This window comes from Mauremys mutica, chromosome 19 (assembly GCF_020497125.1).
Source record: "Mauremys mutica isolate MM-2020 ecotype Southern chromosome 19, ASM2049712v1, whole genome shotgun sequence".
NCBI lineage: Eukaryota > Metazoa > Chordata > Testudines > Geoemydidae > Mauremys > Mauremys mutica.
Genome location: NC_059090.1, coordinates 20,409,322 through 20,428,394, shown reverse-complemented (window position 1 = coordinate 20,428,394; position 19,073 = coordinate 20,409,322). Strand labels below are relative to the sequence as shown.

The window sequence follows — 19,073 nt, the reverse complement described above, 5'->3', positions numbered from 1 at the left end:
TGCCTTGCTGTATCTAATGACACACAACCCCAGTAACTTTTCAAAATTAATTGACTTTGCTATTTGTGCATCATATTCCTTAACTATTATGTTTACCTGAGCAAATATTCACATCTGATTAGGTTGCATGGTACATGTGGTAACAACATTGTAACACTGGATCAACTGAAATTATTAGCCTGTAAGATTCCCATCTCATTTTGGATAACTTTTTTTTCTTTAAGAAAGGTTTTTATTTTTCCTTTAGCTGGCTTTGTGCCTTGCTGATGCATAACGTGACATTGCCAGATTGAGGACTGTGTCACTGCAGTGTCCTTCACGCAGCAGTCTGTTGTTGATTGTTAATCTAATGTGCTGATTCAGTGGTGCAAAGTTGCATTTTCTTCCTTGTTCTAATAATTGATTATAGTTCATTGTTGCTTATGGTAGGAATTGCGTACATATACACCTCTACCTCGATATAACGTGACCCGCTATAACACGATTTTGGATATAACGTGGTAAAGCAGTGCTCGGGGGGGGGAGGGGGCTGCGCGCTCCGGTGGATCAAAGCAAGTTCAATATAACACGGTTTCACCTATAACGCGGTAAGATTTTTTTGGCTCCTGAGGACAGCGTTATATCAAGGTAGAGGTGTATTCCTGTATATGCAATGCAACATTATGATGATATTTTGAATATCTGCCTAGTTTTCTTACTAAATTCACCTGCCTTCAGGATTTCAGATGAAAGTTTTACTTTATTTTTCTGAACTTTGATTTTCCTAAACTAAATATTAAATTTAATAAATGTTTTTCTGTGCCTTTGTAACAGAGTAACTTAGTCATAAAGAGACCAAGGTAGGTGAGGTAGTAATACCTTTCATTGGATCAAGAGACAGGTTTTAGGGTGACCCTGCAAATAGTTTAATTTTAGCACTTACAGACACCGAAGCTCTGATGGGGAGAGCTGGGAGATGTAAAAAAATGAGTAGTTTCACAAATCTTGTGCAAACACTCAAGCTCTTTGAAAAGTACTGTATGAATATAGGAGGTTACTGGTTAAATTAAGCAGAGTTAATATGCATAATTTCTAGGAGTTTCACATCTTTTATTTTGAGTTTGGTTTACTGTTGCTAAATCGTCTCTAGTCACTTACATTCTGAAATAAGTGTCTACTGGTAGACTAGGATCCAAAATAAATTGTTTTAAATTCACATCTTTTGTTATATTCATGCAAGTGTGTATATAGATCACCCCTTATATGTGGGTTTTCCTGTTTACACTTGGTGACAAAAGTTGGGTAGTGTGCAGTGTGCTTACTTCAGATGGTTTGATTCATTATCTACTTGTTGCATAGCTTCCATTTTGCTGCTAGGTTTGTTGCCACCCTGTTCCATGTGAAGGTTTTTATACAGGCAGTGTTTCTTATTCTGTATCACATTTTCTATTCTTTCACTTTGTTGACATTTTGTAAATATCTAGTAGTTAGCTGGAAAGTTGGTATCTCTTTGTCAGGCTTGTTCTTTCTTTGTAGCAGTTCATATGGTTGGAATACACCTGCCTTGTGCTTGGGGCTCTTATGAAATTTTTAAATACATTTCTTTATCTGGAATTAGTGTTAGAATTTACCATGATGCATTTCAGTAGGGTGAATAGTTTAGAGGGAGAAGCTGTGCTGGCTGCCTGCATTTATAGGGTGCATTTGGCTGTATTACATTGCTGTTGCAGGGGGCGTTAAAGCAATAACTTTAAAATCCTCTATCTAATGATCACAGAACCTTGGATTTAGAGGAGGAGGAGGATTCAGACAAAAGCTTCATCCTTCCCCTTTTTTCCCCTGCATGGAGTATGAGAAAATCCACCATAACCTCATAGGATCTGTCTACACTGCAATTAAAAAGCTGCCGAGTTGGGCTTGCAGGGCTCAGGCTAAGGAGCTGTTTAATTGCCGTGCAGATGCTTGGGCTCAGGCTAGAGCCTGGGCTCTGGGAAAGCTCAAACATCTACACCACAATTAAACAGTCCCTTCTCCCGAGCCCCAGGAGCCTGAGTCAGCTGTCTCTTTTCTTAGCCTGTGCTTGGATAGGGAAACATTTCTGCCTTTAGGCGTGGAATATGACACAAGACACATATTTCTAATGTATAAAAAGGTGAATAAACATCAGTTTAAACTTACAGAAACCTTTTGTTTGTTTTTTAAATAGATGATTCCAGGAATTGTTGTTAGCTTACACAGAGAGAGAGCAGATTTCAACCCTGCTGCATTTGTTGTCTGCAGGTGGTAGCTCCATCTCCAGAAGCCATTGTTAATCCTGTAGATTGAAATGTACCAGGGCTAGAATGGCAGATAAGGAAAAACCTGCATTTCAGTTCTGTTTTTTATGGGTCACCCAAGCCTTTTTTCTCCCCAGTTGCATCTGTCCCTAATGGGTGGGTGCTCCAGGGTTATCATCAACTCCTGTGGGTGATTTAGGATGATGGATACTATCATACAAAATGGCTAAACATGGAAACCACTGTTTCCCTTCCCTCATTTAGACCTCTGGCAGGCACTTAGCTATTCACTCCCCACAGCCATCGAGGACAAACTGTAAACGTGAAGTTAGCTGCATCTATAGCCATTTAATAACAATTGCTGGCCAGGCAGGACAAACAATTACATAATTCTTCCACCTCCCAACAGCTTAGAGAGTAAGAGTTCAGAATTTACATTACTAGATTTTTTTTTTTTTGCTGTAAATACATTTAAACTCTTTAGAGAATTTTTCTACCAAATAAATATAGGGTCCTATGTAATTCTGTACTTTTCAGTAGCTTCCACTGTTAACCTAAGTTCTCCAAACTCCTAGACACGCTCACCTGGAAACACTTAGTAATATTTGGAATACAAAGCATTATCTACTTAGCTAATGTATTTCTAGAGCGACTATGATCATAGCAATTAAGGATAAGTATTCTTTCTTCTTTCTGAACTGTAAGAGACTTCTTCCAATATAGTGAAGATTATTATCACTACTACAATATGCGCTGAAAGGCAGCAGTGCGCTGTTGTGGGCATGTTTCACACAGAGCTTAGATCAAGACTAAACAACATTATCATCCCTGCCTTTCCAAATAGGGAATTTATCTTTCAAATTAATATGGTTTCACATGTGTCAGGGATGTGATGTAAGCCTCTTGTAGAATAACTTCCATGTGTATGTTTAAGAGTTACAGTGCTGTTTAAAATAAGGATTGGATACATTTGTAGAGAGAATGGAGAGGTTTCGGATTTGGAGAGGCAAAGAAAATTAGCAAATAGTTTTTACTTCACCGTAGAACTATGATGTTGGAGATAGTTGTATCAGTGTAGGGCTGAATGGATTTTATTAAGGTTACCAAAGGAAAAAAAAAAGCCCAGTTGTTTGAATGTTTTTAAAATGTCTGAACCGTTTGTTGTTATATCTAAGACATACAAAACAATGTTTACTGTTTGTAAGAGTCAACAGAAAACATGGCATTGCAAAACACCACTATCTGATATTTCTTCGGCAGCACTGGATTCAAAGCAAGCATAATTTTGTGAGGTGACAATAGCCCAACCCTGGTATAATTTAGGCTACCAGATTACAGATCTTTGATACTGCTGCACATTGAAGTCAATTACGGAAAGCTATTTAGAAATAGTATAAACTGTTCCAAGACCATTTTAATATATTTTCCTCAGATTGCTGCATGTACGAAATGGCAACTGCAAATACCACTTGGGAGAAGAAACGTTCAAACAAGCTCAGTCTTATATGGACAAACTTGCAAAACATGGTCAAAAGGCAAACAAAGCAGCACTTTATGGGGAGTTGTGTGCACTGCTCTTTGCAAAGAGCCACTATGATGAGGTGAGTGGTGTTTTTTTCTTCAGGGCAGTTCTCATTAACCCTGTTATGATTCCCTGTCACTGACTCTGTGGGTAGTCTGGGCTGGTTTTCTGACAAAGACTTCTGAACAAACAAGGAGGTGTGTGTGTGAGAGAGAGAGAAATTAACAATAAAAATATTTTGTTTACTGAGGTTTTTTTTGTATTTCCTTTGCTATTTGCGATAGACTGTGTTAGAACAGTACTTGGTATGGTAGTGGGCACTGATACATATTAGATTCTCTGATCGTATACTTTATTTTTATCAATTAACATAAACCACAAGGGGACCAATGTTACTTTAATTGGTAAGGTAAAACTCCCATTGTTTTATCAAAGCCTTGCCTGAACTACAGATGGGCTGCAGAACCCAGAAGTACTGGTAACATACAGAAAACTGTCATGCTGTTTTATACAATTTAAAAAGTGGTTGATTGTGCCAAATAATTAAAATGACTTGGTTTTAAGAAATACATAAACATAATGAAGAAACTCCCAAAATATATATTTTTATATTTGAGGACATTTTAAATTGTTTTTTTCCTCGACCTCATGTTCTTAAAAGCTATTCTAGTATTTGTGTATATCTGGTATCTTATAGCCAAATGCACATTTGCCTGTAATTTCTTGTGCTACATATTTCACAATAATTACACACATAACTACAGTAGAACCTCAGAGTTAGAGCACCAGAGTTATGAACTGACCAGTCAAACACACACCTCATTTGTAACCAGAAGTACACAGTGAGGCAGCAGCAGAGACAAACAAGCAAATACAGTACAGTACTGTGTTAAATGTAAACTATTTAAAAAAATAAAGGAAAAGCAGCATTTTTCTTCTGCATAGTAAAGTTTTAAAGCTGTATTAAGTCAGTGTTCAGTTGTGAACTTTTGAAAAAATAACCATATTGTTTTGTTCAGAGTTACGAACATTTTAGAGTTACTAACAACGTCCAATCCCAAAGTGTTCGTAACTCTGTGGTTCTATTGTATATTGCAAAAAATTGCTGAGAGTTTATGGACGAGAATAGCAGAGCAAGCTGAGTATTTTGTGTGAATCTGATTTCCGGAATTCAGGCTTAAGTAATAGCTTTAAAGCAATTTAATTCCTAAATCAAAAGGTGCTATAAAAAGTCAGTCTTTTTTATTATGAGGGTCAAGTTATATTTCCTGAATGTTTCAGCATAGTTGAGTTCAAAGTTTATTATGTTGATATCTTTTTATTCCGCAGGCTTACAAGTGGTGTATAGAAGCTATGAAGGAGATCAAAGGTGGCTTGCCAGTAAAAGTAGTGGTGGATGTCTTAAGACAAGCTTCAAAGGTGAATTTAACATTCAGATTAGTAGCATAGTTACAAATGAGATCTATCAAGGCAAGCTTATATTAAATTAACATATTTTAAAGTATATAGAACACTTGGATAACCTGTTCCAGTTCGATGGCATGGTATCTTGTTTGCCCAGTGACTTTGCCAACCTCTGTTTAGTGCCTAAAACCAACTACTTGAATTTTGGATCAGCGAAGACGTGGCACATCATTTAAAATTATACACTTTAACCTTCCTGCTGTGAAAAACTGAGTTATAGCTGATTTAAGGAACAATATTATCTACAGGCAGGTCTGTGCATACATCTACTGTGTGGCATGTTGGTGTGTAATTATATCATCCTGAGGTGCATTAAAAGTTACCTAGTCAGCAGTACACCTCATCAAGGGCCACATGGACACTTAGTGCACACCACACTTGAGCGTGTAGATCTGCACCGCAGCATGCCACGCAGTGAGTGGGTGATGTAGAGAGTTAGCTTGCTCCCCTAGCTTATCATGAGTAGGTGAAATGCAACAGTTTCTTCTGTTTCGAGTGCTGATTCCTGAGGGTATTCACTGTGTGCATTGTGCGTCTTGGACCAGAAGTTCTTCAGTAGCAGTGTCCATTGTTCTGCACCTGCACGTGATGCCTCCTTGTGCTGCAGATTGCAGGCATATGTGGCGACACAGACTGCCTGACCACTCAGTTGCTTTTCTGCCACTCAGAAGTTGGGGGCACAGGATTTTTCTCTTCTTCCTCTTTTTGTTTACCTGTAAATAATTGCAAATAGCATCTGGGGAGATTTTCTTGGATTAACTTCAAAATTCTTTAGTAATCATGGTTAAGGCTGTAACTTAGTCACGGAAGTCATGGAATCCGTGACTTCAGCCTGAGGTGGTCGAGAGCTGCAGGGTCCTCTGCTGCCTGCTGGGGCAGGAAGCTGCAGGGTACTCCCACCACCTCTGGCGGCCCCCAAAGCTCCCTGCCACTGGCAGCGGCGGGGGAACCCTCCAGCTCCCAGCCGCCAGGAGTGGTGGGCAGCTCCAGGCTGCTGTGGAGAAACCCCTGAGCTCCTAGCCTCTTGCGGGCAGCCCCTAGTCCCTGCAGCTGCCCCGCTTGAAGTAGTGTGAGGATCCGCAGATCCCCATTTTGTCAGGGATATTTTTAATAAAAGTTAGGGACAGGTCACGGCTTCCGTGAATTTTTCTTTTTTTCCCATGACTTGTCCATGACTTTTACTTAAAATATCCGTGACAAAACCTTAGCCTTAATCATGGTGAATATTTTGAAACTGAAGGTACTAGTAGGTGAATAAGTTAATATCTAGAACAGACATGCTTTGAAAATACAGTCTCATGTAAACTTTATTTCCTGTTTTTTTGTTTTTTTTTTAGGCTTGTGTTGTAAAACGTGAATTTAAGAAAGCTGAACAGTTAATAAAACATGCAGTATATCTAGCACGGTAAGTAACACTACTGAAAATACCATCTCAAACTATCCTCCATTACTGCCACTTGTTAACATTTTTGTCTTTCCAGGGAGCATTTTGGAGCCAAACACCCAAAATATTCAGACACTCTATTAGACTATGGATTTTACTTGCTCAACGTAGATAATATATGCCAGTCTGTTGCAATCTATCAGGTAAGTTGCAGTGTCATGTGTCTTTGTTCCCTTTTTAATGTTGATAGTAATTCAAGTATTACCATTTGAGCTCATGTAACAGCTGTCTGGGGTAGCTGAGAATTTAGTTTTTTGGGTGTTTTTTTTTAAATACTTCAGAAATATTTGGTATACAGTATTGTAGTTCTTAGATTTTTTTTTTCAATTCTGAAATGTTTGCTTTTTGCAGTAGGAATATGTATACAGATGCATGCACTCCTTTTTTTTCTGGCTTGCTAATATTTTGAACTAGAAGTCACTAGTCAAATAGGTATGATCATATTCAAATATAGCATTTTTTGGTATTGGTCACTTATTTGCTTCTCAAGTAAATCAAGTAACAAACTTTCTTAGCTCCTGTCTATATTAAAAGGTAAAGTAGCGTACACTTTCGCACATTTTGGTTTGAGTGATTTATTTCAATTTAGCATAATCTGGTGGAAAAACTAAACCCAATAATTTAAGACAAGCTAGCAAAGTGTTCTTGAAGTAGAGTATATTGAAGTTTTTCTGTTGTAGAAATACTTGTTAATTTCTAGAAAGTCATTTATTTTTTTCCTTAAAAATAAACAAACTGACTAATCTGGCAGGTGCATTTACTATATTACCTTAACAAAAAGAGAGAGAGTAAACTTGTTAGGGTGTCTGTTTGCAAAGAGTTTTATGTAATTATCCTGTCTTGGAAGCTTGAATTATACTTTCAGATCAGCATTTTGCATTGAGTCTTTCAGGTATCCTTACTTTTAGAGACACAAATTGAATTCCCACCTGAGTTATACATTTCTGAACCACAGTAAGAATGGCATCTCAACATGCATTTTCTGTACAGAGCTAGTAATTCTTTAGATTTAGAAACATGATAGTAATTCAAGAAGTGTTCACAATATAAGGGGCTTTTCTTGTGACTATTTCAGACAGCTCTTGATATCCGACAGTCAGTGTTTGGAGGTAAAAACATCCATGTAGCTACAGCTCATGAAGACTTGGCTTATTCTTCTTATGTTCACCAGTATAGTTCTGGAAAATTTGACAATGCACTGTGAGTACTGTGGTTGTTTTAAGCAGTGAGAAAATGTTGGTCTCTAATTTAGTGCAATAAGTGGGAAGAAATGTACTTCATAAATAGTTTGCAAATGGGCTTCTTGAAACCGGTTAAATAGCTCTAGTTCTTATAAAGTATAAATTGGGTCTACGTACTTTATAGATCCCTTTTTACTTGGTGATGATTTGACCAATAAACTTAAGAAAATAAGAAAATTAATTCAGAAATGTATGTATTTGAACTTGTTTCAGATTCCATGCAGAACGTGCTATTGGCATTATCACTCACATTCTTCCTGAAGATCATCTTCTCTTGGCCTCTTCCAAGAGAGTTAAAGGTAGCCCGTCCAGTTACAGTACTGGAGCATTGTTAATTTAATGCCTTATAGGTGGACGTCAGTTATTGAGTTGCATTTTATTTCTGTTGTCCTATAGAGGTAGTGTAACACTGATATTCCTCCCTGCCTTTTGTCCCCACTACTAAGTAACAGTTCTATTAATTGGTTTGGCAATAAAAACAGTATCTTAAAGAGCCTTTCCTAGAAAGTAAAGATGCAGGTAATTTTTCTTGTATTTTCTTGTCTTATACACTCATAGCTTCCCTAGAATTCTACATCAATTCAATGCCAGATTCTATGTGGATTTAACGGGTGGGTTAGCCAGGTTGTATAGAGGTTTGATATGTCTCTCTATCTGGCCTGACAGTGCTGTGGAGGCCTTGTCCTCCACCTCCTAGCAGCGTTTCATCTTTCTTTTTAGAAACAAGTATTTAATTTTAGGGCAGTGGTTCTCAACATGTGGTATGCATACCACTGGTGGTGTACTAAGTACTTCAATTGGTCTCTGGAGCAGATTTTTGTCACATGGTGACTGTCAGTCTTCAAGCAGTGATGGTTCTTACTGGGTGCAGCCCAGTTCAGAGCTCTCATTTGATGTCTGGAGGCTTCTTTTGACTAACTCAAGCAAAAAAGAAAGTACTTCTCTGCATTTTGCACAGCTGCTTCATTACTTTCCCAGATAGGTTTTTGTTGTAAATGCAACTGTGATCAAATTTGCACATGGCAGCAAATACATGGGGAGACAGAACCAAACTGTGAAGCGATCAGGAAGAATTTAGAGCCGTGGCAACTTCAAATGATGAGAAAAGATTCTGTACTAATAAATGTTACGTCTTACAGTCAGGGAGACAAAATAAACTTCATCAATAATATGGAAGGTGTAACCTACTGTTGTGACAATAGCATTAAAATTGATTTATTTTAATACTTCTCCTTAATACTGTCGTCTTATTAGTCAGTGTAACCAACCCCTGTAGTTCCTGAAGGGAAGGCTTGAGAGGTTAGAATGGAGGCATCCACAGGAGGTTCTCGGTCTTAGGAAGTGATGCACAGTCTGGGAGGTAGGGATGTAAGAGTGAAAATCGAGATGATGAATGTCAGGAGTCCAAGAGGAGCTTAGAATATATGCACAATGTGAGAGGCTGTCGGTGTTTTTCCTAGCAAATATATGAAATAATCTCCTGGCTGCAGAAGTTTTGAACCTGAAAATATACTGTCTTATTGGATGGGGTACTTCTCTCTCATATGTGCTTTCTTTTTAAAACAAAAAAACCGGTCTTCAGTTCCTGGATGGGGAGCACTGCAGATGAATCCCTTACAATCCTAGGGATAAGGCAGAAAATGCCTCTTGCTTTTGTCTAGTATCCCTTTCTGTCTGACCTGGTAATGGCACTGATGGGCTTAGTACAGGGGCAGGCAAACTTTTTTTGGCTTGAGGGCCACATTGGGTTTCCAAAATTGTATGGAGGCCCAGTTAGCGGAGGCTGTGCCTTCCCAAACAGCCAGGCGTGGCCCGGCCTCACCCCTATCCAACCCCTCTTGCTTCTTGCCCCCTGACAGCTCCTCTGGGACTCCTGCTCCATCCAACCTTCCCATTCCCTGTCCCCTGACAGCCCCTGGAACCCCTGCCCCTGGCTGCCCCCTGGCACCCCATCCAACCCCCCCCTCTCATTCCTGATTGCCCTCTCGGGACCCCTGCCGCATCCAACCACCCCTTCTCCCTGTTCCCTGACCACCCCCGGAACCCCTGCCCCTGGCTGCCCCCCAACACTCCATCCAAACTCCCCTCCTTCCTGACTGCACCCGGGACCCCTTCCCCATCCAACCCTCCTGTTCCCCACCCTTTGACCACCCCAATCCCTGTCCACACCTCCTACCACCACCCCAAATTCCCCTTGCCTCTATCCAACCCCTTCTGCTCCCTGAAACCTTACCGCACTGCCTGGAGCACCGGTGGCTGGCAGCATTCCAGCCGTGCCGCCCAGCTGGAGCCAGCCACACCACCATGCAGCTCATAGCACCGGGTCAGGCTGCGGCTCTGTAGCTGCGCTGCCCCAGGAGCTCACAGCCCCGCGGCCCAGAGCATTGCGCGGCAGCGGCGCGAGCTGAAGCTACGGGGGAGGAGGAACAGCAGGGGAGGGGCAGGAGCTCAGGGGCCGGGCAGGAGGGTCCTGCAGGCCAGATGTGGCCTGCGGGCCGTAGGTTGCCCACCTCTGGCTTAGTAGAAAGCTTTGCCTGAGGCTTGAGGAATAGGTTAGCCTGACCTACGGCCTTTGAAGGGATCGAGAACATTATCAGAAAGTTGCATTGCACATCTCTTAGGTAATAAAATAAACCAACTAGTTCTATAGTGGTACAAGTTCTAGTAGTGCTTTCCTGTAGCTATTGCCTTCCTCTCTCCATTCCAGTTCTTCTGTCCTTTCTGACACGTACAAATATTCATTACTGTATGTGAACTGGCTTAATGGTATGGGCCAAAACTCTATGAAGTCTTAATTTGCTGGGGTTTCCATAACTGAAAAACTGCTGGAAATAAGAGTCTGTGTATACAGTATTCCTTATAACGCCTAAACTACTTTTTTCTTCCCACGCAGTTTGCTTTGAAGTATTAGTTTTGACAGGGAAGGCTAAAACCTATTTCAAATGCTGTCTATAGCGCAAAGATATATTTGTAAAGTATGACTAAGCCCTTGTAAAAATTACTGAAAATATAAATCCTCAGCTGAGTTTCATGTGGACTTGAAAAGCTAACGGATACAAAATCCAACCTATATCTTAATGGGAAACAATTAACAGGGAACACAAAGCCTGATGGAAAGTCTCTTCAGTTGTATGTGGTGGTGGTTTGTGAATATAACCTTATGGGATTCGTCTTTCTATTGCTGATATCTCTGTGTATCAAGAACACATTAGCATGATTTTTTTTCTCTTCCGTATTCAGCACTTATCCTGGAGGAGATTGCTATTGACTGTCACAATAAGGAAACCGAGCAGAGGTTACTTCAAGAAGCTCACGATTTGCACCTATCTTCACTCCAGTTAGCTAAAAAAGCCTTTGGGGAATTCAACGTACAGACAGCAAAACACTATGGCAATCTGGGCAGACTTTATCAGTCAATGAGAAAATTTAAGGTAAGACCAGATGGCTGTTAAATTTCCCAGTTAAAAATCAAAGTAGCTATTACAGAAGTAGCTCTAAAGGCAGCACAACTTATCAGCACAATTTATCAATTCCATCGTAATAGATGAGTATTACCATTTTTTAATGCTCTTCTGGTTGTTTTAACCTGACTGTACCCATGGGTGCTACCTTCCGAGATGGAAAAAATTTCCTAATACTTAGCACTTCACCTCTCCAAAGGATTATACAGATATTAACAAAAACTACTTTCTTACACCGCAAGGCAGTGTCAGAGCCTAGAGATCCTGATTACCAGTCCTTTGCAGACTCCACTGCATTTCAAGCCTTTTGTAGAATCAGTGTTATGGAATCCTCTAGATGAGCTGTCAATTACACCACTTCTCTTTATGTGTGATGTATTGGAATCTTTGTCTTTTGTTTTTGTGGGAGGCTGTAATGTCTGTCTTGGCTTATTTATGTGGTTTTGGATCTTTCAGGAAGCAGAAGAAATGCACATCAAAGCAATTCAGATTAAGGAGCAGCTTCTTGGTCAAGAAGATTATGAAGTCGCCCTATCAGTGGGACACCTAGCTTCTCTCTATAACTATGACATGAATCAATATGAAAATGCAGAAAAGCTTTATCTGAGATCAATAGCAATCGGTGTGTAATTTTTAGAACAAATTACGGTACTGAGCAGTGATGATAGAGTGAAACAATGGTCTTTGTTAATAAAAGTATAAATGAATAAAGGAAGGTTGATGCAATACATTTGCATAACTTATATGTGGATTCAATCCAACTATGATGCTTACCCTTGAACTGCAAAAAATATATTTTAGTGTTCCATGAGAACCCAGTCACCAGTAGCTACAAAACAGTAACTTTTAGTTTTAAGCTAATGGACTCTTGAAACGTTTAGGAAAATGCCTCTTTTAGAAAGTCCAATTAATTATCTTGGAGTTTAACTTTTTGGACAGTTACCTACAGGTTCATTTTAATCATGGTTTGAAGCATGAATTGTAGCCAGAGCTTCAAAGAAATGGAAAACTGATCTGTCCAGCAGCCTTTTCATGATGAGACTTGCATCCCCCTTCCTGGCTCATTTGCCACTTGCCGTAAATTTTGCCCAAGGAAACATTCAGTTCATAATGTCAGATTTACCACATTCTTCTAAGGTAGTTCAGTTAGTGCTCATAATTCATTGGGGTGAGGCAATGTGAATAAATGGCATGAGACACCCCTCTGTAGACTCCCTCTTTTCATGTTGGGTTAGGATCATAGTTGAAATCTGATTGAGATTGCCCCAGAAATTTAGTAGGGTATTAAAGTACAGGGGCTGAAATGCATTGGGGAGTAGTCACAGGGAAACTTACACATGGCACTCCTTTTATTAAGTACTACATTTGACTCCTACTAACAAAAAGATGATGAATATGCAGTTCATATTATCAAAGGCAAAATGACCTGAGAGATGAAGAATTAAATGTGGTTAAATTATTGTGTTCTTCAATTTTGTTTTCTTTTGGATTTCTTTAGGAAAGAAGCTTTTTGGCGAAGGTTACAGTGGACTAGAATATGATTACAGAGGTCTCATTAAACTGTACAATTCCATTGGCAATTATGAGAAAGTATTTGAATATCACAATATTTTGGCCAGTTGGAACCGGTTGCGGGATCGGCAGTTCTCAGTTACAGATGCTCTGGAGGATGTAAGCACCAGCCCTCAATCTACTGAAGAAGTAGTTCAGTCTTTTCTGATGTCTCAGAACATTGATGGACAGAATAGCTAGAGAACTTGGTCAATTAATTAACCAATTAAGTTTTTTCCCCCAGATTACAAGGGAAAGTCATACTGTGAAATCTAAACCATGTAGTTTTCTGGGGGCTGGAATTTGCATTGAAACACTGGTCTAGTCCATTGAAGAGTGCCCATACAGATGAATATGAGTTAAGTTCTTATCAGCATGTGTATGGCATGTTTAGTTTGGCTTATTGAATTTGAATACCAAACACCAGGATCCCCTCCCCCTTCTTTTGCAAAAGAAGCTACTTTGCAGGAAATCTGCAAATAAACTTAAATAAAACTGTTTAAGAGTTAAGAGTTGCATTCTTATTATGAAAGGAAGGTTTCAGCAAGAAAATTCTTCCAACAAGTAGAAATAATAAATACTCTGTTGTAAGAAATGAAAAAGGTGTTTATACTTTATGCATTGTAGCAGAGCTAATGATAAATATTAACAAAAGAGGAAATGCCCTAGCTTTGTTTGCTGCCTTATGAAGAAAAGTGGCAAAGAACCACTCTAGAAAGAAATGTATGTGTTGTAAACCACGCTAGGTTGTTATGGAAGTAACCGCCATGTGTTGTTTTTAATCATCTGAATTGGACCAGCGTTCATCTGTAAGTGATAGAAGATCCAGTAGACCAGCAATCCAAATTTCCTTTGGTACAGTACAAGAGCTATAATAATTTTCCATAAAAGGACCAGGAGAATCAAAAGTGGACCAGCCTGTCTAGAAGAGAGTCTTTGGACCAGTGGCTTTAATTTAATATTTCTGCCCCTGCATTCACTTTTACAGTAGAAATATTTCATTTAGATGTACGATCAGTGATAATACAAAAATATATTCATGTGATAGATACAAAACTAGGAACTGAACGTTCTTTAGCAGTTGCGATGGCATGTTTTCAACTAGTAAGCTTATACAGATATTAAAATGTCAATGCCATAAGCAAAAACTAGAAATGCTTAACTATTTGCTGCAGCCATTCTTTTCCTTTTTAAATGGGCTTACTCTAATAATCGAGGCAGTAACTTGTTTATACTGACTAATAGTTTTGTATTATAATCCAGTTCAATTTTATGTTTCTGAAGATCACAACTTACTGTACAGTTTGCAGGGGTCAGTGGAAAATGCCAAAAAAGCACAACAGGTCATTTTTTGTGATGCTTCATTTCTACATTAAACAATAGTACAACCAGAAACTGATTCCTCTACATTAATTTAAAAAGCATTAGTCAGGTGTAAAGATCCCTTAACAATGCCTATCTCACTAGCTTGTCTTAATTTTTGTTTTCCATTTTTTGTTGGTTTTTTTTTTTTAATTGAACCAAGTTTGTTTTAATGTTGAGGTAATATTCAAAATTTGAAAAATCTACGTAGCATAGCAAACTAGAAATAAGTCATTGCTTTTACCTCAATTCTTATTATAGTGGCACAAACAGTGCCTCTATAGTTAAGGGTCTGTCAGTTTTTTCCCCCCTATTTTCAGGGGTTTATAATTTGGCTGTGAAAATTCAGTCCAGGTTGAAGCATGGCAAACAAGGTTCCTACAGTACTTGGAGTGAATTTTTTTATTTGTTACGAAGTTTTTTTTTTTTGTCTTCAGAAGATAAGAGTGCGGAATACAAAAAAATAGAAGGTAGTGATTTCAGACACTTCTTTGAACTCCTATGATTTTAATAATGGCTTTGGTTTTAAACTGAAAAGTTGCAGGCCAATAGTTTGTAAACTAGTGCCTTCAAGTATTTTTTGAGGGGGAGTAACACCAAGTTAAAAAATCAGTTATTTAATTCGGAAATGTGGCTTTAGTGCTAGTGTAGTTGTGATTCTTTCATTTAAAAAAAAGGGATGGCATATGCACACCAGTAGAATAACTAGTAGCATTAAGACTTCAACAGCTTTTAATGATTTATTGCAGTCTATCAAAAGCCAGTTTTTCATAATTTTACATGTAATCTTAAACTGTATTAGATTACAGTAATTTTTGTTCAAATGAAAATTAGACTTTTTTAAATGTCCCCAAACACATTTGTGAGATAAATTGCAACTAAATAAATATTTAAGTCCCTAAATATTTGTTTACACTTTAGGAATAATTATAGACTATCAGGTAAATAATATGCATTAAAATTGATACATTGTTGTGAGAGCTTGTTCTCATATTTTTAAACTTTTTAAATAGTCACTTTAACACTATTTAAAATAATACCCTTTCTTTTATTTTAAACCTCAGAAAATCAGGGAAAAAAGCTTAAAATTCTGTCCGAAACAAAACTAATGATCTATGTATTGCAGAAGTACCTAGAAGCCTCAAACTAGTAAGTAATGTTACATTCTCTGCAGATTCCATATGCTCTGGACTCCTAATCTTGGGTCTCTGCTTCTAGTTTGTAACTAAGAGGGAACTCCCAAGTTCTCAAGGTTTTGTTTTTTATCCTGAGATACTGGTAGATGTCCTGTGCACTCACCTTTGCCACTTCCTCAGGCTCCTTTATTGTTCCATCATCCGTTCCTTTCTAACTGGTCAACAACAGTTTCCAAAAAATGCCACAGTTCCAGTATCATTCCTGCTCCTCTGCTGATTGACTTAATTTTGCTTCAGGGACTCTTGTCTTCCCTTGTTGCATCAAGCCTAAAATTTAGATTATAGACTCTTAGGGAGCATGGATAGTGTCTTCTTAGTGTTGTATAGTATCCACCTTCTCTTTTTTCCCTGAGGGGGTTGGCAACTGGGAAGTTGGGAGGGCACAACGTGGTTCTGTAAAGTAATGTCTTTTTTTTTCCCCCCGATCACCTAACAAAACATTTCAGTTCTTTTTTGACCAAGAACTTTTTTTTGCTTTCCAGCACACACTGGCTATATTTCAGCCAGTGCAACAGGTGCATTATGTGATCACTCAAATGGAGATGCATGTGCTGTTGAAGCAACTCCTATATTCCGTAGCGCTCGTGGGGTTTTATCTAGAGTGAACTTGAAACCCTAAAAGTTACCCAGAATTTTTTTCTTCTGCCAGCAGGCTATGTGGCCTAGAGAAACATGACTTTAAGCCCATGAATACTCTCAATTCAATAAAACTACTTGAATGTTTTGCTACATTGCTGAATTGGGCCCTAACAGACTATCTGGTTGCATCTCACAGCTATGACCTCGCAGGTCTGAATGTCAACGCATATTACTTGCAGAGTAGAACAGCTGCGGCTGGCAACTGCAGACTTCTTAGTGCAGAAGGCTTACAAAACAACCATGCAGCCTTCTCTAAGCGCTGTACCTTGGCATCTTGCCTTAGGCTGCCTTGTTGCAGAACCTATTCCGCAGCTAGTGTTCCTCAGACTTTCCTGGCGCCTATAGTTTTCTGTTCAGGATCTCTTTTGAATTGCCCCTTCACATTACTACAGAAGTCTTAACCTCTTGTGGAGTTTGTTGGACTATTGTGTTTTGACACACACAGCTTGGTGGTGGTAGACGCATTACCTGACTTTCCTTTACCACTGCTGCCTGTTGCAGCGTGTTGTTGACACTTGGTTTTAAAAGTAGAGCAATTTTGGGGCCTCTAGGCTCCTATAAATGGGAATCTAGTGTGAGAGAGATGGTCAAAGAAAATGACTTGTCCTATAATTCTTCATCTGAAAAAGATACCACATCTGTAGATGGCCCTTCATTCACCTCTAAAATTAAGGAGGTCTAGTCATGCTTTTCTCTCACCCTGTTTAGAACGGATGTAATTTTCTTGTGGCTGTAGGTATGGGGTTGCAATTTAGGAGTACTTTTGCCACTTGTACATCAAGCAGCCAACCATGAAACACTAGGCAAGGCCGATGCATTGGCAATTGGTCTGTGCAAAGTGCACTCGCGAGTTCCTCAAAGGGTCAACAACCTTGAGGAGTTACTGTGTAATTTTAGGCTTGAAGTGGAGACCCAAGAGTGGGAATCCAGTGAAATACTTCTTCCAAAGAACTAAATTTACAGGTAAGTAAGTTTTTGTTTTTTAAATCATCTGCAATACCTTGACACAAGAGTGGCCAGGACAGAATTTCAGTCTTTGCTCCGAATTTCTCAGCTTTGGTTCTAAATTTAAAGCTCTAACATTTGTTTGACTGTAGGCTTTGGTTTTGTGAATCAGTTTTATTTGTATCTTCTATTGTATGCAAACACTGCAATTTGTAAAGAAAGGGAAGAAAGTGATGTCAGGGTTTCCTCAATGCTTTGTTCCTCGGTTCTTAGAATCAGAAACCATCTCCATCAACTGTAAGAATGGATGTTTTTTTCCCAACCTCAGGAGGAGTATTTTTTTATGGAATGGAAGGAACAAATGCTACTTTAAGCTGGGCAAGGGGAAAAAGTCACAATAAGATGTTTAAACACACATCCCCCTGTTACTTGAAGTAAAATAGCTAGTAACTATGGCGCTCCAAATGGTTGGTCACTTATTTTATGATGTTACTTACAGCCAACAAGTGTCTGCCTTTCTCTTCCATAGAAGTCTTTACATGCACTCACTACTTTGTTGTATAGATACCAATTGTTAAATCTCCTTTTTTCTTTTTTGCACACAAGTGTTTTGTTGATAAATAATTTTGAAAGGGTTTTTTTGTTGTTGTTGAATTCTAACTTATTAGGAAAATAACATTCTTTTCATAACTTTAAAAATTAAATTTAAAAAATGCTGTGGTCTATCATTTGCTAACGGTGCCATTGTGCTGCTGCTTATGGTACAGAAAAATGCACATTTTATTTAATTACCTTTTTTTATAGGCGCACATACTGGTAGAGTTACAAAAAAAGGAAAACGCATCGTGCCTAAAACATGATTGAATATGTTGACAAAACCTTTACTTGATTTTAAAATTGACTGGATTTTACTTTACAGCATGGTAGCAAAGATAGTTGGATGGATATTGCTATTATTGGTCTCTAAACAAAGTTTCTAACCCTGTTGCCTGTGCAGAAACTTTATTGTTAACTTTTTTTTGAGCAGTGTTGCTGGCCGAATGCTATTTGCAAATCTGAATATTCTGTTCATTGTGGATATTTCCATGTTTGACACAAATGGCATGTTGCACATTTCATTTCTTGGCCTTTTGGGGATTCTTGCTGTGGGAAGGAGGAGGAGGGATTTTATCGAGAGATCTGGACTATATATACGCGTTTGACATCACTGGTAACGCTTTTGTCCCCAAATCTCAGGAGTGTTTTAGGCAGTGAAATAGGTTTCCCTTCACTGATACCAAGATGCGTGTTCTAGGGTCTTGTTAACAATATTTCATTGCAGTCCTAGGTATCTATAGCATGAGTGGCCTTAGTGAATTTGTTGAAGTGCACATTTTTTTTTCTTTTCAAAAGTAAATTTTAAGATGAAAAATATATACTATATAAATATATATAGAGATATCTAGAAACTTGGTTTGTGGTGCACAAGTTAAGTGTTGGATCACTAAATAATTGTCGCAGGTACCATACGTGTAACTCTTTCTTTTTATGTATATTCCTGTATGGGAAGCAATGTTGCCATGGTAACTAAAACTTTACCATTTATTTCTTACCTTATGATGTGAATGAACTCTACATTTTGACTATTACCAGGTTCAGTACTATTTTTATACTTTATTGTACTACAGGGGATTTTAATTTAATAGCATTCTAAAAAGATGTTGCTTGAACTATTTAAAGCAAAATACTAAAACAGGACCACCTTTTAAACCGGAATCCCTACTTACAGTGCCACAGTAATTTATATGAACGTATCTTGATCATTACTAGACTTTGAACACCATTCTATTTGTTGTGTCAATAACCTTTCGTATCCTACTTCACATAAACTGCAGTGCCCAACATTATTTGTAACCATCAAACCATACTGAGTATGTTTGTAACCAGCATTGTGATATTCTGTAATTGTATTGCTAAAATGAATTATTGACCTAATAAATATAGTGTTCCTGCA

The 19,073-nt window shown here is 38.5% G+C and overlaps 1 protein-coding gene across 1 annotated transcript in view; it reads left to right on the top strand.

The window, feature by feature from the left end:
• Positions 1-19,073, top strand: part of APPBP2 (amyloid beta precursor protein binding protein 2) — a 41,051-nt gene extending 21,978 nt beyond the window's left edge. Inside the window, exons 5-13 of the mRNA XM_044993413.1 lie at positions 3,688-3,856; positions 5,107-5,196; positions 6,579-6,646; positions 6,723-6,828; positions 7,761-7,885; positions 8,140-8,225; positions 11,167-11,357; positions 11,844-12,009; positions 12,886-19,073. Of these exons, the coding sequence (XP_044849348.1) occupies positions 3,688-3,856; positions 5,107-5,196; positions 6,579-6,646; positions 6,723-6,828; positions 7,761-7,885; positions 8,140-8,225; positions 11,167-11,357; positions 11,844-12,009; positions 12,886-13,139 (1,255 nt within the window). The 3' untranslated portion in view covers positions 13,140-19,073. The remainder of the gene's footprint in view (positions 1-3,687; positions 3,857-5,106; positions 5,197-6,578; positions 6,647-6,722; positions 6,829-7,760; positions 7,886-8,139; positions 8,226-11,166; positions 11,358-11,843; positions 12,010-12,885) is intronic.